The sequence below is a fragment of the Petromyzon marinus genome, chromosome 50 (assembly GCF_048934315.1).
Source record: "Petromyzon marinus isolate PM22_M1 ecotype Great Lakes invasive population chromosome 50, UKy_Petmar_22M1.pri1.0, whole genome shotgun sequence".
Lineage (NCBI taxonomy): Eukaryota > Metazoa > Chordata > Hyperoartia > Petromyzontiformes > Petromyzontidae > Petromyzon > Petromyzon marinus.
Genome location: NC_133716.1, coordinates 10,711,714 through 10,732,712, shown reverse-complemented (window position 1 = coordinate 10,732,712; position 20,999 = coordinate 10,711,714). Strand labels below are relative to the sequence as shown.

Here is a 20,999-nt window from a genome sequence, read left to right as displayed (position 1 = left end):
AGTTACAGACACCATATTGACTGTCAAGAAGGGCTTGGGCAGGACACGACGTTGGAAGGGGTGTGATGGCCGATGGCGGAGACTGATAACGGAATGGCAGCTAAAGAGGGGTGGGAAGACATCCAAGATCAGATTGTGTTCAGGTACCAGACGGATTGTTGCATCGTGGGACCGTGAGAGATGGCTACGGCTTGGGGAGGCCTTCATTCAGCAGTGGATAGATCATGGCGGGTGATTACCTATTTTGTGAGGTCTATTGGTGCCTTGCCTTAGGCTCGTGTTTGGCTGTAAAAACTCCCCCCCCACCTCCCCCCGTGCCAAATGGATCTTGTACAATTCTGATCACTGAGCATTACCTCGTTGGAAATAAAAGCGGGAATAAGAAAATCCCTCGGCGTGCAGCGTGGAACAATAACAAGCCAGAGAGGCCAGGCCATTAAGTGAGGCAGCTCCATTGTCACACTAATGGCCGGACACGCTACGCTCTTTGTAACGTATATATGTACATATGTACGTGTGTACACGCGTGTGTGAGCCATGATTGTTATCTCAGTCTCTGCCCCGAGTTGTAAAAATAGAGCTTTGACAAGCAGTGCGGTCATTCTGTCCATGCTCCTGTGTCGTATACAGTAATGATGTAGTGTTGATTCCGAATGTGCGTAAATTGTGCTACGGTCGCCATAATTGGTTATGCCTGAGGCATTGCGATTCTCCTGAAACACCCTGGCTATATCTATTGCTATTCCTTGCTCTGTACTTCTACGCTCTCACGTCTATGCTCCCCGCCTTCATCCAACCCCCACTGCCCGATGTTAAGTTTGGACCAAATAACCGACAGGACCGACACGGCACACGGAGGCCCTCGCCTAGGAGTGGATTGACAAAGGGTTGGCAACGTACATTGCTTATTTATGGTAAAGATACGCACGGTTTGTACGTGATATTAGCCAGCGTGGAACATTGACAGATTTGTTTGTTGCAGGCTAAGTTTATTAGTACAGGGGGTAGCCAGTTACAAGGTACCCAGTTAACTTATCCGCTGACACGCTTGGCTGGAAATCCTACCGGTTGCCAGGGGTTGTCGATTTGCTCACCAAAAATGCACTGGCTCAGCGTTCGAAATCAGTGGCCTCTTTTTCGGTGGATTTAAAAAAAAAGTCTCGACGACTATAAAAATGGTTGTCACGTTTACAAAAAAATCAATACCATCCGCGCCGGTTTCTCTATGACATTTAAACCGTTTATGCCATTGACCCTACAATCTCACAAACACGGAGATGGAATCAAACAATTCTGTGATAACCCCTGTATTGTTTAGTCAACAGTTGTTGCGACACCTCCAGCGATACGACTGGAGTTGAGGGCTATTCTATGAAACCAATCTCTCTGCAATTATTCTTGGCTGTCTTTTGCATTGCACGGCCTGGCTGATTACCGCGCTTTTGAGTGTCTTATGGCAATTTTTTTTGTGCTGCAGCATTGCAGTTTTGAAGATGCATGATTACTGAAGAGGTCCACTGAGGGGTTCTTGAGGCCTCTCGTTGGAATGTGCAAAACCATTTACAAGTATAGGGATTTATTTTGTAGATTTGTATTTTGTCGATTTTCCCGCACCTCCGATTAGCACGGTTGGCTACATACGGTTACGAAAAAAGTTCAACATACGTGCAATCATCTTCGTTTGAACTTGAGATTGTATTGCTCTGTGGCGTTACTCTAGCTCAGATTACGAATAGTTTATTTTGATGTTGAGGTGGTGGCTGTGTGACTCCCAGGTCAAAGTGATGACGCGAGTACCTGTGGTTCCGAACCTCGTAGCCAGCATTGAGTAAACTGGCCTCAAGTATCGTGAATTGATGGTCTCAGGCCGTCACTGTTGACTGCACATAAAAATTCCGTCGTGTTTAATTACATTCGGCACTTTATTTGGTAAAAAATAAATTCCGGCTCTGGGAATGAAAAATGTGGCTGTGACCGATATTTAACAATCCCATTTTGAAAATGTGTGGGAAAATGCGCAGGCCCTTCTGTGTACACACGTACATATAGCACGGTTGGATACGTACTGCGTGAAAGAAGTTTCACATACCACGTGCGCAGTAGAAGATAATAAAGGTTCCTCTTCTCCAGCCGTTGCTCAGCACAAAGATTGCCATGCTCTGTAAGATTTGCAATTAATTATTCGTCTCGTTACACGATAATGATGGTGCAATTAAAATAATTTTTTTGAAAAAATGCCGCAAAAATGAATTTAAAAAATCACTTCTCTGAGGCTTTATTTTTTTTAAGCCACATGAATATTAGAAACATGTTAATTAACAGTGGATATTGTTTATATAATAATTACTTTCAATATCCCCGTCTAAAAAACACATTCTACCTCCATTCACTTGTAAATACACAAATAATCATCATCAGCAGCAGCCATGGTCAATCCACTGCTGGCTGAAGGCCTCCCCAAACAACCGCTGCCATCTCACCGCTCTGTGTTGTAACAATCCACCTTGCATCTGCACACCAGCTCAATCGATCAATCGATCAATCGCTCATTATTTTGTCGCCCCCCCCCCCCCCCGGGTGGGGGGGGGGCGACTGATTTAATCTCGCCATCCCTTCGGTCACGTTCACTTTGTCGGGCACACACTACAAACAAAGATCCCCCATATAGCCTTAACAGACTGTAGGGGCAAGTGCTGTTAGCGAGCACCTATGAAGGCCGGAACGGTACACGAGGGGGTGGGTGGCCAGCACCACGCCCGACCGCCTTTGTCTCCCCAGTGGCAATGTTTACACACCACACCAGGTACTCATTTGAGGCTGAGTCGACCTAAGGGAGGCCCGGGACCGGTTCAGATAATCGTCACTGGTGTTGGCCGTGAGCGGGAATCGAACCCGGGTCGCCAGGTTCATAGCGCAGCTTAGCGCTAACCGCTACACTATCGCTCCCCACACACACACACGACTACACACACATACACACACACAGGTACACACACACACGAGCACACACACACGAGCACACACACACACACGACTACAACAACAACCGCCATTCGCCACTAAGTGGCGGTGACGTCACCACGACGCTTGTGCCAGGCTATGTGCACCCTGAGGCCACGTGAAGTGTCGAACGCCCGCTGGCAGGAGGTCACGGGGCAGACCCAGGTGCCACGGGTCGATTGACTGAGGTGACTGGCTGATGCACCACCTGTGCCCCCTACTGTGCCAACCTGCTGTGCTTTAGCCACCCGGCGCTCCGCTCGCTGTTGTGACTACACACACGTACACACACACATGAGCACACACACACACGAGTACACACACACACGACTACACACACACACACACGAGCACACACACACACACACGAGTACACACACACACACGAGTGCACACATACAGGTACACACACACACGAGTACACACACACATACACGAGTACACACACACATACACGAGTACACACACACAAGTACACACACACACACACAAGTACATACACACACATACACGAGTACACACACACACAAGTACACACACACACACGAATACACACACACGAGTACACACACACGCAGAGTACACACACACACAGAGTACACACACACACACGAGTACACACACATACGAGTACACACACGAGTACATACACACACGAGTACACACACACGAGTACACACACACACGAGCACACACACACGAGTACACACACATGAGTACACACATGAGTACACACACAGAGTACACACATGAGTACACACACACACGAGTACACACACACAGAGTACACACATGAGTACACACACACAGAGTACATACATGAGTACACACACACGAGTACACACACACGAGTACAACAACCGCCATTTGCCACTAAGTGGTGGTGACGTCACTACGACGCTTGTGCCAGGCCATGTTTCAAGTTTCAAGTTTCATTTATTAGGTATAGCCCTGTGAGCCATGCGGCTCTTAAGTCGGGTGCAACCGCAACAAACAAAATTTGAACACAGAACATCTTGAGGCCACGTGAAGTGTCGAACGCTCGCTGGCAGGAGGTCACGGGGCAGACCCAGCAGATGCCACGGGTCGACTGACTGAGATGACTGGCTGATGCACCACCTGTGCCCCCTACTGTGCCAACCTGCTGTGCTTTAGCCACCCGGCGTTCCGCTCGTTGTTGTGAGCGTCGCTCCTCCGCCCTCCGTTGTTGTTGGAGGGCGACTACCTCCAACTGCCCAGTAGCGTCATTCACGAGCCTCCTCCACAGAGGCCGATCTTGACACCGCTGGTACCAGTCATCGGCAAGTCCACTCAGCTCCACGTCCTCCTGTACCACGTCACTCCATCTCTTCTCTAGCCCGTGCCGCGCCCGTTTAACCCCCTCGATCCAGCCGAACAAAAGCTGTTACGGCATGCAGTGGCTGGGCATGCGGGCTACATGACCCAGCCATCGCAGCCTTGCCCGCCGGAGGAGCTCGCCGACGGGACCTTGCCCAGATCTTTCAAGGATTTGTGAGCTCCTCACACAATCCAGTCTGGTTAAACCCAGGATGGATCGTAGGCAGGCCAGCCTAAATGTTTCTATCCGGCGAAGATGTTCCATTAGGGGGGTCCACGTTTCGCAAGCATAGAGAAGGGAGGGAACGACCGTGGCCGAGAAGACCTGAAGCTTAGTGCAGAGCGACAGACCAGGTAGCTTCCACACAGCGTTACGCAACCGATGAAAAGATATTGCTGCTCGACTGATTCGGAGTGAGACCTCTGCTGTTAAACTGGAGCCGGTCATAAGCACACTGCCCAGGTATGGGAAACTCTCCACTCTCTCCACAACTTTCCCATCACCGATTGGGAGTTGTGGGGGTGGAGTGTCCGATGGTACAAAATACCCAGGCAGGTGCTTTGTTTTGGTGGGGCTGATGGTAAGGCCCCATCTCTTAGTGGCATGCTCCAGTCTCAGCAGCAGCGTCTCCAACTCCTCTGAATGAGCAGCTATTACCAAATCATCAGCATACATAACGTGGTTGAGCAATAGGGAGCCATCCCTTGACCGCACCCAGGCATCGATCAGCCTCCCATTATATCTGTACCATATGGAGATTCCCCGGTACAGCTATTGAAGGCTTCACAAACTACGTTGTCAAAATAGATGTTAAATAATGTGGGAGCCAGAGGACATCTCTGTCGCATGGCTCACAGGGCTATACCTAATAAATGAAACTTGAAACTTGAGGTGTACAGGGAATGGCTTGGACTCTCGGCCACGTAGTTTTACCCGGGCCCGCTAACCATCATGAAGGTCCTTAATGATCGTGAGCAGAGGGTCAGGTACGCCAAAAGCACGAAGAACAACCCAGAGCCCAGGCACACACACACGAGTACACACACACACACGAGTACACACACACGGAGCTCAATTTGAGCCAGAACAGTCCAGAGCACTGCCACGGGAATTGATTTAGCTTTGCCAAAATCCATCTTGATTGTTTCCCCGTGATACTGCGGCAGTGCGTAGGGATACAGGGGTACTATCACACAGATAATTATCGTGGATAGACATACCTTGTCCTCTCGTGGCAGTGCCTTATGCCGATATACCCTCGTGACAGTGTTGCGGAAAACGTCCGGTGATAATCAGGCCCGGCACACACATTGATATGTAACATATTCCCTGTTCCACTTGGAAATACTTGAGGCTCAAAAACTCATTCTTGTCAAATTCCTGCCTGGGTTATTTAGGCGATTGCTTTGTGTATCATATATTTTTTTTTGGGGGGGGGTACACGAACGAGGCTTTTGGGTACATTGTGTTCTGCCAGACACATGCTCCGAACATTTGAGTTGTCCTTGACACGATGAGGCGCTCGCTCTGTTCTCTCGTCTCCGCAGAATCCCACAGGTTTTTTTGCCCTCTGACCCTGCTCGTGGCTTAGACCTTTTTTTTAAAATGCCGATAACGGTTGCGTGCAAACCCGGGCAAGCGATCCAGCGCCACGCATGGCCCAATCGATTTCCGGCGCGATAATAAGGGAGAAGGCAAAGGTGCAGCCCTCCAACGGCTTTCTTACACCACTGCCGGCGGAAGTGCTTTTCATCGAGGTGAGCTCTAGAAAGCTCTAGAAAGCTCTGTTAGAGGTCGGAAGAAAGAGATGGGGGGGATTAATTGTTCTGTACCCATTTATGCTGCCGGGTAGAGAGAGAGGGGCGGTGGTGAGGGGAATTTAATGAGCTCGCTCCGGTTGTTTTAACTGCCGCACCGGGAGGTGGAATCGAACCGGGCTACCTCCAGGTTTGCAAGTCCAGTGTCCTAACCATTACACTACGGAAACATGATGTCGCACGGAAAAAGACTGAGTAGTGCCACATCGATGTGCGCGATAACGCGGAGAAATTGAAACAGACATCCGGGATAATCCTGAATGAATCCTATAGGAGCCTACAGGGAGAATCAAATTCCCGTGGAATCCATATCGGGCATTCAATAGAAATCCCATAGGATTTAGCCGTAATCGATGCGGTGTGGCCAGGAAGTAAATGGTGAAGGTTGAAAGGTTAATGAAGCAGCATATGCTACTTTGGGGTACCACCAAATTGGGCTGTGTGATTGTGTGCGTGTCCGTGTTAAGTCACAATGTGCATGCATCTGTGTTCGTGTGTGCTTGTATATGTGTGTCTGTATGCCAGCTTTCATAGGTCATCGCTCGCAGCACTTTCCCCAAAAGTCTGCCAAGGCTATATGGGGGATATTTGTCTTTGTATGTATGTATGTGGGTCAGAGTGGTTAGTGCACTGCGCTACGAACCCGTCGACCCGAGATCGATTCCCACTCACGGCCAACACCAGTGATGATTATCTGAATCAATCCTGGGCCTCCCATAGGTCGACTCTGCCTCAAATGAGTACCTGGCACAACGTTTAAACATCGCCACTGGGGAGACAAAGGTGGCAAGGCGTGGTGCTGGCCACCCACCCCCTCGTGTACCGTTCCAGCCTTCATAGGTGCTCGCTAACAGCACTTGCCCCTATAGTCTGTTAAGGCTATATGGGGGATCTTTGTCTTTGTGTGTCTGTATGAGTGTATTTGCATGGACTGGTGCTTATCGTTATGTCTCTATACCTGTCTGTATTTATGTGTATGTATGCATCTGTATCATATGGATACACACGCGCACATCCAATCTGAACGTGTGTGTATGCATGCATGCATTTGTGTGTATCTTTATGCGTCTATATATCTGTCTTTATGTATTTATGGGTATTTTTGTGTGTGTGCGTGTATTTTATGCGGTTGTGTGGGGAGCTGCAGTGTAGCGGTTAGTGCATGGCGCGATGAACCCGATGACCCAAGTTTGATTTCTGCTCACGGCCAACACCAGTGACAAATACCTGAACCGGTCCTGGGCCTCCCCAAGATTGACTCAGCCTTAAATGAGGCAGTGTGTAACACATCAGCACTGGGGAGATAAAAGTGGCGGCCAGTGTGCGGTGTTGTCCTCCATAGGTGCTCGCTAACAGCACTTGCCCCGACACTCTGTTGAAAATTATTAGGGGTGGGGGGGAATCTTTGTCTTTGTGTCGTGTGCATATGCATGGGCACGTACGCGCTCGCGCGAGCTCCCATGACAGACCATAAGTCCTTTGAGAACATCAGCGGGTCCAGTGGGTGGCACACTAGGTGGCCTTAACGTGCACAATTTATGAAGCGTGCCACACGTGCTCCGTTCGTCGGAAATGTTATTGTCGACACGGTGTCACATGATCGCGGCATGGCCTCCAGCGCCGTCCAAGGTTACGGCAAATTTCAGAACGCCGAACATCTTGAAAGCGAATTGTAAAAGCGAGTAAATAAATAACAGCACTGATTCATTTTATTTTTTGTGTGCCAATGTCACTTTACAAGCCGTGCGTCAATTTGTCCGACCAGCACTTGAAATTAAAAGCCTCCCTGTGTTCGCGGTGCTTTAATAGAGATAATTGGAGGTTCAGATTTTGTCGACCAGGGAAGGTGAATGCTAATTTTATGGTAATAAACCATGTCCCAATGGTCGTTTGGCCCACTTGTATTGAGGATACTCTTGGCTTTGTCCTGCTTAAATATTTTTTAAAATTATATTTTAATTGAGAACGGGGAGAAGCGGTGGGCAGTGGGTTAGCACATCACGCTACGGACCTGGAAACCTGAGTTCGATTCCCGGTCACGACTAACGACGGTAAAATCTGAATCGGTCTTGGATCCTCCCCGCCAGTCATCAGCACACACTGACTAGCGTGGTGAAGTATGGTTAAAAACACCCCAAGACCGACACACCTTGAGGACTCCTTTATCTAATGGCAAATTGGATGAAGGGCTGTAAAGTAGGATACATTTATTATTAAATGTAGAATAGTGATGAGCAGAATATATAATGTGGGTGGGTTTTTCTTGCACATTTCTGATGGGCACAGTGCTCATCGTCTTGTACAATGAAGGCACTTAATCTGCACGGAGAAATATCCCTTTCATTATATGTGTACAAAGCCTCTTGCCCGGCACCTCTTGCCTAATTTAAACAATTAATTTTCATGAGTGCCCGCCCATTGCTACATATCAATGCGCAAAAATCGACTTCAGGATTTTAACTTCGGCGCCGTGGACATCTTTGGAGGAGGGCTTTAATGAAACACCGCGTCTGACCCGCAGCGGCTTTTATATTTTTTTGCACGGGGGGGGGGGGGGGGGTGGGATAAAAAAAAGCGTTATCTAGCGAAAGCGGGCAAGAGACGGAGGGCTGTGTGAGGGAGACAGAGGCATGGCCCAAAAGATGAATTGTCCTTTGAATCCAATTTGTGAGGCGGAGGCTGGTGATGGAGTGGCGAGCGGCTCTGCGGCTGTTTGTCGAGAGGGCTCAGATAATTAACTGGCCTGTGATTCATTTGTCAAGCATCTCCACCTATTGAGCTGGTGGTGGGGCACATTTTCCCAGAGCCCGCTGGTGCACAGCTACTGATAAAACATGCCTCTCTGCTTTTTTGTACGTTATTTTGCTTTGCTTGATTTTGTTTCACTATTTTTGTTTTTCTCTCCCTCGTGTGAACTTTTCGGCCTGTTTGCTACGTTCGCTACGTTCGCTCTATCGCTCTGCCAGGGCTGCTCAAAGATACAATATAGAAATTACAATAAACGTTTTAATTTTGTTAATGGATGTAGTTAGGAAAATAATCATCAATGCGGATATATTTTTTAAAATGTTATTTGAGTCACCGATGACTGTGAGTGGACAAATTTCATCAAGCGTGCCGATGGCGAGGACTGCTGGCCACGAGAGACCCAAGCGTGTGACTCGACTGTAACGAGACGAAAGAGAATTCATTCATGTGATTAGAGTCTGCCGTGCACCGAGGAAGAACAATGGACATTGGCCATATCCGTATGTAATAGGATTGACTGAATTCACTGATTGGCTGACCTAGGTAATGTAGGGTGGAGGGTTGGGGAAATTGACTTAGGTGCCCTCACGCGAACATTTCACAATTAGCAACGTATGTGGCTGTTTGATTTGAGTAGGCGAAGAGAATCAAGACGTCGCCGATGTAACTGGACCAATGCTGATCAGAATCAGAATTTTTCCTGGAGAAATCCGATGAGCTATGAAGCTCTTTTTCACAGATGCCCAGGAAGGGGTGGGTCAAAAAGTTACAACAGTAAATTAAAGCAAATCACTAAAAATAATAACAAATTGCAAGTACACCAATTCCTAAGCTTGCCGAAAAACAACAGCAAGAATAGTCCCAGACTACACTAAGACAACAACACACAGTATAGGAATCGGTTTTACCCTTTTAACTGGCACAAAAACTGACACCTTTATTCAAGGCATCATGTTTGCAATAACCACAACACAAGCAGTCAAAATGCAAACAAAAAAGACAACTCTTACAATAATATGCACTGTCCTTGAATTTGATTGGTCCACACCCGAGACAGCTTTTCTTAGAGCCTAGTCTCCATTGGTGTTGGACCAGAAGACGCCAAAAGGCGTACAACTCAAAAACAGCGCACTATCAGAGTATTGAGAGCTCGGGGTGAGCATTTACATTATGAGATCTCCTTTGCCAGAAACAAGATATAGGAATAGGTTTTACCCTTTTAACTGGCACAAAAACTGACACCTTTATTCAAGGCATCATGTTTGCAATAACCACAACACAAGCAGTCAAAATGCATTTTGTTTTTTATAATAAAATTACGTTCGCAAAAGACACCTTTGTTCCATTGTTGCATTTTAATGTTACATTTTATTTCAACGTGCAATTTTATCGGGAGACTGTGTGTTGTTTTTTTTACATTATGAGACCTCCTTTGCCAGAAACAAGATATAGGAATAAGTTTTACCCTTTTAACTGGCACAAAAACTGACACCTTTATTCAAGGCATCATGTTTGCAATAACCACAACACAAGCAGTCAAAATGCATTTTGTTGTGGTTATTGCAAACATGATGCCTTGAATAAAGGTGTCAGTTTTTGTGCCAGTTAAAAGGGTAAAACTTATTCCTATATCTTGTTTCTGGCAAAGGAGGTCTCATAATGTAAAAAAAAACAACACACAGTCTCCCGATAAAATTGCACGTTGAAATAAAATGTAACATTAAAATGCAACAATGGAACAAAGGTGTCTTTTGCGAACGTAATTTTATTATAATTACCGGATGTAGGTTACGTGCGTGAATAACGCTGCAGCATGACTTCTCCTTTCGCTTCATTCATTAAGTATAATCGCGTGTACTACTTAGGGCAGGATCTGTTAAAGCAACTTCACACTAAGTCCTCGTGCCGGTTGCTGCCACGTCCAGTTTGTGAGAGTGTGTGTTTTGATGTCATCAGCAAGTTACTCCAAACATATTCTGCGATGTCGTTGCGAAAACCAAAGGCCGTCCCCCTGCTGCGACAAGCTGTGGGGCGTGGTATTAATATTCACCCGAGTCGTGTGATGGGAGAATTCCACATTCCTCTGGTGGAAACCGGGGTGCCTACAAGACAGAGCGGTCACGCGATTAAACCGATCCGCCAAACGGAATTGTCATAACCCGGAGATTGTGCATTGCGGCTTAGTGTTAAACCCGCCCTCTGCACGCAGGGTTAATTTCGATGGCAAAGTTAGCTTTAAGAGTCAATGCTTTTACTTTTTAGACCAAAGTGAACTACGTGCCATTAGCGCCGGATACAGCCATTTGTTTCGCTCGCTAAGAGTGAAACTCTTCGATGTCGTATGCATATTTGATTTGAGGAGCCTGTCAAACCTTTAGTGAAAATACGAACCAGAGTAAAGTTTCAAGGGTGTTACGGTGAGCTTTACTTGTTATAATGTAACTATTTAACAGATTAATTGCTACTGAAACTTTAACTTAAGTTAAGATTACCCATCAACGATAGCCAATAAACCGAGTAACAGTCATGAATTGCAAGTACACCAATTCCTAAACTGTTCTTAAATATGACACGTAGACTGGAAATAGTGAAATATCAGGCGTTTGCTTTACATAAAAATCTATAGAATACATACATCTCTCGTCAGTATTTTAAAGCTAAGGCTTATATCTCTATTTCTAAGTCTTTATATAATTTTAAAATATAAAATCCAGCTCAGATGTGCTCTCTCTGGCAGTACACCAAATGTGAGAGCTCAAATCCCTTTTGGGAGTAGCGCATTGTCGGCAGTTGCTGCTCTGTGGTGTGGGGAGGCCCTCACCCAGTATTGTATCGACAAAAGGCTGTATATATACACGTGTGTATTCTGACTGTCGCTTGTGTTCATGTGTGCACGTGTATGTATGTTACGTGGGAGGAACGGTAGGGCAGTGGTTAGTAGACTTCGCTTGGAACCGGACGATTCCTGGCTCACGGCCAACATCGGCGATGAATATCTGGTCCGCTCCCGGGCCTCCCCTGGTCAACTTGGCCTTCAGTGAGCACTCGCGGCACTGGGGCGACAAAGGCGGCTGGGCTTGGTGCTGATCACCACCACCCCCTTGAGTGGCGGCGTGCTCGCTTTCACGCGTGCTCGCGCTGACGGCACTTGGCCGATCTGTTAGATGCTGCACGCGGGGTATATGTCTTTGCGCGGTACGTCTGCAGTAAGGGGCCATCCATTGGGTACGTATGCATGGAGGGGGGTTAACCCAAATGCGTTCGCTTGAGTATGGGGGGTCTACTGACAATGTGCATACGCTTAGTAAATGCGGCGGGGGGGGGGGTTGAAGCCTCGATAATAATTTGTCTACATTGGCCTTCAAATGAGTTAGATGGTCCGGCGGTGGACTATTTGTTTGCTTAAACACGTTAATATTATTAATCCTTGATCGTTTCTGCGTGGATTAAACATCGGCCGTTCTATAGGATTCGGGGGCGGGGTGGGGGGTGCATCAGGCGTACGTACGCAGGTGGGGGTGGGGTGTAAAAAGTCCGCGTGCGTACAGGGAGGGGGGGAGGCGTCAAGTTTTGACAGATTTTTGCGTACCTACTCAATGGATGGCCCCGAAGCAGCGCTGCTCGTGAAACACTGTGGATAACCTCACTTTACCTCCTGACCTTGGCTCGGCGCGGCGGTCGAGGCCTGGGTTTCTGGCGCAGCTGGCTCGCTCCCCTTGGGCACCTGGCGCTTCCACATTGTGCCAGTCCACGGCTACCTCCGGAGAACGGGAGAGAAACGAAACGAATATAAATTAGCGCATCCGCTGCGAGCCTCGTCGAGGCGAAACGGGCACGAGGGGAATGGGGGAAGGGAAAACAAGAAACGTGTAACGGATCGCGTTGTTCGTGCACGTGTATTTACATGACAATCAGCCTGAAATCATGTCTTCACTATCAGGGCAGCAGTCGCACACAGTGGTTACCGCACGCACACACAAAGAAGCCTTTGTGTCATTTCACTGCCGAACGAGGGCCTCCCCCACGCCGTGTGGGTCGCGCGGGGTGGGGGGGGGGGACTATTTGACCATACTTCACCATTGCTTGTCAGTGCGGGTTTGCGAGCACAGACTTGAGCGACCGAAGTCTAATTTTGATTCCTGGTCACGGCTATCATCAGTGGCGAGGGATATCCGAACCTTCCATTGGGTCCCCCCCCCCACTTCACCAACCCTCGCTGACTGGCCTGATGCGAAGTACGGTTTCAACAACCCCCATAACCGACACGGCATGGGGAGGCCTTCATCCAGCAGTGGATTGACACCGGGCGGTACATTGTCCATGTTGAGCCTTTCGCCGGGCTGCAGGCATTCCTCCCATCATCCCCTGTATCCCGGCGAAGAAATACAAAAAAGCTATTTACGTTATATCCAGAGAAAATGGCCTTCCCAGCCAGAGGCGGTGGCCCAGTTGCCTGCTCAGTTGCCTGTCAACAGTCAGTATAAAATAGAGCATTAGAAAATAATCGTCGTGGCCTCGATGAGACGAACAAGGCCCCGTTAATGAGGGCTGCTTGCACGGGCGCCGATGTCCCGTTAATGAACTGTTTTGCTTCAATGCATTTCCGCCCCCCCCCCCCTTGCCCCCCCCACAAACATCTCGGTTACTTTTGAGAGGAGCCCGAACGCAAAACGTACTGGCACTCCCATTTCATAGCGCCGGTGCAAGATTGCTTTTCGTGATGGCGGGCGGGGGAGTTAAAAGTAATGGTCGGCGAGGATTTTTCATCACCTCTGTAATGTGCCGCATACGGTCTCTCGATTCGGTCTGATAACGAAGCCAGAAATATTCACCGTGGGGGGACATGAGCGCGGAATGTTCGTGTCGAGCGCCCATTTGGGCATTCGTATTCAATCGGCGCCGGGGATGGCGCCCGCGACTCTCGGCTGGAAGCGCGCGAGTTCAAATCTTGTTTGGGGGCGTTGACTCCTCAGCCCACCGTCTCTCCCCGGTTTGTAAGAAGTCAACAGTGGTGGGCCTATAGACACACTGTCCTCGATTTGGTTATTGGGAATTCCGAGCACTGGCTTAGGAACTCCCCCCCCCCCCCCAAAAAAAAAGAAAGATGATTGCCTCCAGTTGTTTGCTCGAACCGGGAAAAAAAGAAACACCCTTTGCGATAATTTAAGCTGCGGGGTTTTTGATTGACGACAGGATTTCTAATTAATTCATTCATTTTGTGTGTGTGTGTGTGTCAAGAAGTTGTATGACAATTTCATTCGTTCACCAATCAAAATGAATAATGACACTCTGGATACGTGCGTCGGTAATGGATTCATCGCACGAGCCCCTTGCAGCCACCAGTGGCGCTGCACCCATCACAACGGAGGAACGGTGACTCGATCAAAGCGTAAAAATGCGTCAATTTGCAATGCTGGTTAATCGTTCAACTCCGCCTGTCTGCGCATGTGTCACATGCTGTATACAAACACACCCCGTGTTATTTTTCAAGTCACGATTAATGAGCACCGCACCCGAAGGCACAAAATGCCAAAGCCACATGCAGCGTGTACGACGCTGTTCAAGGTGCAATAAATGTGCTTATTGTATCGAGCAAGGTTTATCAAGCTTTTTACAAAAGCGACGAGGGAATTCGAAAGTGGAGCAGTGTGACGATATGATTCAATTGCAACCTTCCGTAAGTGTTGAGAAAATCCATGACAACTGGAAATCGCTGGCTGCAGGCCCTCTCATGACCTGGGCTTCAGGAGGCGCACGGCGACGGTGAAAATTGACCACTTCGGCCGTAACTGATGAGTCCTAATGACAACGAAACTGGCCTGCAGTCGTCTCTTTGTTTCGCCGCTGACTGATGGGGGACTGGTCACACTTTCAACTCTCTTTGGAGCTGCGGAGCAGGCGATGCATTGAGAGCGTTGCACATGCAATGTGGGGGGGGGGGGGGGGGTCATGTGTTTGTGTCGTTCGCCCGGAGCACACCTTTGCGTGTTGCTATCTAGGCACGCGGCTGCCGTGTCGGCACGCTCGCTGTTTCTGACCATACCTCGCCGCGCTGGTCGTTGTGCGTGTGCAGGCTGCTCATTTACGGCAGGTACTGCAGTCAGCTGGAGGGAGCCCACACGTGCATCAACCGGCTGCTGCAGACGCGGGAAGATTTCAAGAACAAGCTCGACGTACGTTCCCCCGGTTTGTGCACGCGTGGACACGTGAACACGCATTTCACGTGCGTGGGGAGTGGACGCTGTACGGGGGGCGCTGGTGTAGTGGTGAGCGCCACGCTGCCGCTACGAACCCGGCGATCCGAGTTACATTTCCCGCTCACGGCGAGCAAACACCGGTGACGATTATCTGAACCGGTCCTATGCCTCCCCTAGGTCGACTCAGCCTCAAATTAGTACCCGGTGCGATGTGTAAACATCGCCACTGGGGAGACAAAGGCGGCCGCGTGTGGTGTTGGCCACCCACACCCCTTGTGTGCCGTGCCGGCCTTCATAGGTGCTGCTCGCTAACAGCACTTGCCCGAACATTTTGTGAAGGCTATACGGGGGGGGGGATCTTTGTTTCTGTCTTTAGAGTGGCGCTGTACCAATTAGCACCCTGTACCATGACCCCAGTATATTGACACCACCAGAGCCGGTGTCAACATTTTTCTCTTTGCTCGTAGTCTTTGTTTAGTCACCGGTAATCTGTGGAGTTTTAGCCACGTCTTCATCTGTAGACTTCACGTGTGAGTGTGAAGGGAGCACAATATTACCAGACTCGCTCAAGCTCGGTAGATATTTTTACATATATATGTCCAATGATCGTTTTTGGACTCTCTGAATGCCACGAAGTCTGTAATAATGTTCCTGAATTATCTTTGTATTCATTCAGACTTGTTAATATCATCTCGTCATGAGCCCATTAAGCTTCGTCATCACTGGCCTTAGCCATTGCCGAGAAATGAACTTTGGTCGCTTGGTTCATAGCGCAGTGTGCTAACCATTGCGCCACTGCTCCACCCCGATAGGTATGTGTGTATCATTCATTTGACTGGAATGGCCTTTTGCAGGTAAGAGAACACAAATGCGTTTGACTCAAGATAGGTGAAAATGCGGTGTGAGCGAGCAATTACTCGCTCACACCGCTGCTGGTGGATTTTACACGAGGGGATATTTGGCCTACTCCTTCAGGTGGGACCACCCAACACTTTACACCATCACGCACGAGCGAGCCCATCGACCAACTGCGACGTCACCAATTTGCACCACAGCCGGGCGACTCAGAAGCGGTGGGGAGGCATTGAAGGGACTTGCACCGCTCTTTTTGTGTCCATCTGCCGCGACCTCTGGATTGCAAATCCGGCGTGCGAGCCATTGCCCCGTGGCAGCAGTTGCCCCTTGCACCTCCGATTAGCACGGTCGGCTGCGTACGGTGTGATCGAAGTTCAGCATACGTACATACAACGTACGTACGTACGTTGACTCGGGATGCTCGATCGGAATAGCTGCGTGTGCACGTTGTGGGGCGTTTTTTGCGATGTCCTTTTCCCCGGCGTGCTCGCGCCCAGCCCGCGCTATTGACCGAGCGGTGCTCCCCTTTATGGCCCGTCGTGTTTTATTCATTGCAATTACCTGGCAGCATTAACCTCTCCCTCTTCCACTAGCTGGCTGCTGCTGTGTGTGGAGATGCATAATGCCTGGGCTGCCGCCAAGCACGATGCATTCGAAGACAAAGATCCCCCCCCCCGTGTCGCCTTAACAGACTGTAGGGGCAAGTGCTGTTAGCGAGCACCTATGAAGGCCGGAACGGTACACGAGGGGGTGGGTGGGCGAGCACCACGCCCGACCGAACTTTGTCTCCCCAGTGGCGATGTTTAGACACCGCACCAGGTACTCATTTGAGGCCGAGTCGACTTAGGGGAGGGCCAAGACCGGTTAAGATAATCGTCACTGCTGTTGGCCGTGAGGAGGAATTTAATTTGGGCCGCCGGGTTCATAGCGCAGCGCGCTAACTACTGTACCTCCGCTCCCCAAATTCACACACACGCTCTGCCTTCACAAGGTTACCTGCACGTAGCTGATTTCAGCACTCCGTCTCCTTGGTCGACGTACTCTCTCTCTCTCTCTCCGGCGGATTCTTAATTTTGGCCCGCCGTTTTGTTGTCGGGATCGACCGCTGGCTAGGAACTCTCCTGGCAATTCCTGTGTAGAGTGACATCACAGCCGTGCAAAGGCAGCATGTGGGTGCTTCCAAGGTGGCACTGGTACAGTGTGTCGTGAAGTGGTGGATAGGGTCACGTCGTGAATGATCTCGTGAAGGGAAACGTCAAGGTGAGAGTGAAAGTGCAGCCCCCGCGATTGCTTGCCGATGCCACTGCAGAGGGAATGGCCCCCACTCGACGGAGCTGTCAAGAGCCCTTTTCCCTTCCATTGGCGAGTTGTGGGGGCGCCGTGGTGCCGAGATGTTGACTACCTCGCCTGGTATTCAGGAGGTTGAGGGTTCGATCCCGACCCTAACACCTCCTGTATATTTGGAGATTGTATGTCTCTCTCCTCGTGGTCAAATGGATGTTCTCTGGGTCCTCCGGGTCTTTCACTTCACACTTATAATCAACATGCGTTTAGAGTATTTGCGTGCTATACCTTTGCACACTATAAGCCACTTCGTTGGGCTATCATTTGTGGCCAGGTCACTTCTGAAAAAGAGCTTATATAGTTCGTTGGGCCTTACCCGGTAAAATAAAAATAGTTGATAGTTTTAGTTTAGTTTTCCCCTACCCACACTTTACCCCACCGCATGCGAATTCACTCGCTGAGGATGTCAAAACATCTTAAATTGACATACGGGTGGCTGCACAGTATGGGCATGTGTGCCTCTCACGCAAAAAAGTGTGAGTGCATGAAAAAGGTTTAAAAATGAACTTGAGTCAGTAGAAAAAGTGACTGGGACGTCAAAGCAGATGTCAACGAGATGGTTGTGTGCATGTCCCTCACGAATTCGGCACTAAGATTGTACAAATGCATGTTGGTGACAGGGGAATACCCAGAACAATGTGGTCCATTTAACTCGCTGCACTTCACAATTTTTCCGAAACTAAAAGTGCGCGTTCGCCTTGAAGCACTCTCATACACGGAGGGCCGATGTTTAGGACACAAAGGGCCTTCTTCAGAGCACTAAGAATGTTCAAGCAGCATCAGTGCAGTACAAAGGTGCATCGACCTTTTGACTCACGGTGTGTTTCTGTGGAAGCTGGCACACGAAACACACGCGTCACTTTTTAGTAGTCATAGTGTTGTCAGTCCACTGCTGGATGTGGGCCTCTCTATGCTGTACAAGTCGTGGGAGATCGTGCGGGTTGGTCGAGGCAGGGCACGTAGATATGACAATCTTCTTCTTTCGTATGGCACGTAAGCAACAGTTTGTGTAGATGTCACAGTTGAATTTTAAGGCGCTTCAACCAATTCAAGGCGGCAGTAGACGCTGTACGGATTGCAGCGGTACCGCCAGGGTGTGCGTGGACGGCTCGCTCGTCGGTGATGCGTTTGACGGTTTGGGCTTTACCACAGTCGCAGATTGGTGATTCTTTGATTTTCCATTTATGGAACAACGTGTACGCCGCACATCTCCCGTGCTGCGTCCGAGCCCGGCTCAGCGTGGTCCACAGCCGCCGTGAGAGAGGGATGATCCCGGCACTTCCACGGTCGGGTCCTCAATGATGTTTTTGTTTCCCACGTTCGTAGCCGCCCCACCCTTCAGACCGTCGAGTGCCGGTGTCTTTATTTTCAGCTGCCAGGAGCGGAGGCGCCTATCCAGAAAGGCCTCCTGGATTTAAGCCGAGGGCGTGGAGGTTCATTTATGTCTTGGTGGAGCGGCAGTGGCGAAGTTTTCCACGACCTTGTTGTGCTCCCGGATCATCGCGGCATCACGGCGGATGTTGGCTGCAGCGATGTTCGCCAGCACAGGAAGCCACGGGTGTGGAGTAGACTTCAGATATGGCGTGGGAACGTAGAAGTACCGTCCTACAACGTAGATTGTCTTCACCGGCCTGCTGCTCGTCACGGTAAAATCGAGAGGAAAGTCAGCTGGCCTGGTTGGCACAGTGCTTGGAGCAAAGTGACTCACAATGCGGAGGTTGTGAGTTCAAGTACTGGCTGGGGGGGTGGGAGGGGGTGAATGGGATTACTAAACACAATCATCTCATCCCGGGGGCTGATAAAAAATGTCGCGCTTACGTGGGAAGTGCCGCTGTGGCTATCCACACGGATTGACGCGCAGATGCCAAGGAGACGTCAGTGCCCACCAGCAGCTTGGGGGCTACAAACAAGATATGAGAACCCCTCCTCCTGACCCCCCCCCTCACCCCCCGCTGTACTTATTTGGGCGGAACATCGCTTTGACTTTGGCTAAAACCCACAGCGGCCGTCATATTCCGTTTTGTATACGTGGCCGTCAGGTAATTATTGACTCGTCCATGAGACTGCACACACGTCAAAGTCTTCACCTGCGCACACTGCACGGGCTGGCTGTACAGACAGACAGTGAAGACCCCCCCCTCCCCCCCGCGATTCTTAAACATACACTCGTTGCTATGACTCATTGCGCCTTGAATGCACCACATCTTGTCAGATCTTGAAATTTGAGACTGCCTGGCAATGTGTCAGCGTGGGCTGCGACAGGTCAGGACGTGGCAGTTTATCAATGGATCTTGAATGTGTCTGTGTGTAGCTTTGAATGTTTACCTGCCCGAGCATCGCGCTTTCAGATGCGCTTCTGCGGCCGTCTGGAACGCTCTTCCTTCCGACATTAGGAAGCCGCTGTAGCATTGCACTTTTAATTCTAAATTCAGAAGTAATTTACTTTGGAACTGCTTTTCATATTTAGTTTGTTGTCCTTCCGCCGGATCGCCGATGAGCACGGTTGGCTAAAGAAGGTGCGAAATAAGTTCAACATACATGCTTGCGTGCACGCGTAGGGGGGGTTTCCCTTGCTCTCTAGTTTCCTCACTCATGCCCGACGCTCGTTAATGGAATTGGCCAAACATCGCAAAGCTGAAGCCCTCCTAAAGCAATCTCAGTACTCAGTGAGAATTCCATCGTTAAGGGGCATTATTATTAACACTTTCCAACTAAGGTTGAAAGCCTTTATGTATTAGCTCCGCCCATCTGTCTGCAACGTGGGGGGGGGGGGGGCGAGGGGGAGAAGGGGCATTCACCCTTACTCACCTAAGGATGAACCATTATGAATAAAATGTTAGGATGAAGTAGTATTACTCTGTATTGGAGAAGTCTCCGCGCTCCCATTGTCTCATCACGGCCCGCAGACATTCTGCTGCCCTCTGCCGGCCTCGCACGGGGACTGCTGTTATTATCAATCGCCAATTAAATACTTCCGTCGATAAACGCACGTGGCAAATTGTTACGGATGACCTGTTATGCAGAACGAAAGTAAAAAAAATATATACTTTTTTTGACCACTTAAGGCCCACTGAGCTAAATATCTCTCTTTCAGAAGCGACCTGGCCACAAATTAGAGCTCAACGAAGTGGCTTATCACGTGGGAACGTGCAGCAGCCAAATACTCTTAACGCGTGACGTTGATTCTAAATGTGGAGGGGAAAAGCCGGAGGACCCCGGAGAAAAATCCACGTGACCCACGTTGCAGAGAGACTCCGCGAACTCCAACAGTACGTCTGGCCAGTGTGGCAGAGTGGACAAAATAACCTCTAGGGGGGGTCCCGAGTAGGGCTCTCTCTCTCTCTCTCATAGAGGCCCTCTCTCTCATAGAGGCCCTCACACTTTCGCAGTGGCGTGACGAGAAATGTCTCTCCACAATTAACATCTCGCCACCATGGTGAGATGAATTTTGACTTAAAACTTTCGTGACTCCAGGAATTCATATTCTTGGTTCTTTTGATAAAGTCACGTAGATAGAAAACCCCCAAAAAAATCAAGTACAGTTTTTTTTATTTAAAATGTTTATTTAAATTTATATTTTATTATTTATATTTTTGTTTTCTATCTACGTGACTTTACCGAAAGAACCAAGAACATGGTGAGATGCTAACGAGGTGGTAGAGGCAGCAGCTGCTTCGTGAGGGCGGTGGCGGTAGTGTT

At 49.2% G+C, this 20,999-nt stretch overlaps 1 protein-coding gene and 1 long non-coding RNA gene across 14 annotated transcripts in view; one reads left to right on the top strand and one right to left on the bottom strand.

The window, feature by feature from the left end:
• The window catches only part of LOC116953091 (guanine nucleotide exchange factor VAV2-like), a 232,420-nt gene that overhangs the window by 162,011 nt on the left and 49,410 nt on the right, over positions 1–20,999 (top strand). For all 13 annotated transcript variants that reach the window (XM_032972920.2, XM_076074863.1, XM_032972932.2 and 10 more), the window contains one exon: positions 14,978–15,077. In XM_032972920.2, coding sequence (XP_032828811.1) covers positions 14,978–15,077 — 100 coding nt within the window. The remainder of the gene's footprint in view (positions 1–14,977; positions 15,078–20,999) is intronic.
• On the bottom strand, positions 7,861–12,742 carry LOC142931202 (uncharacterized). Its single transcript, XR_012947193.1, has 3 exons — positions 12,557–12,742; positions 10,955–11,006; positions 7,861–9,321 (listed from the first exon to the last, which is right to left on the bottom strand). It is a non-coding gene; the product is annotated as an uncharacterized LOC142931202 (long non-coding RNA).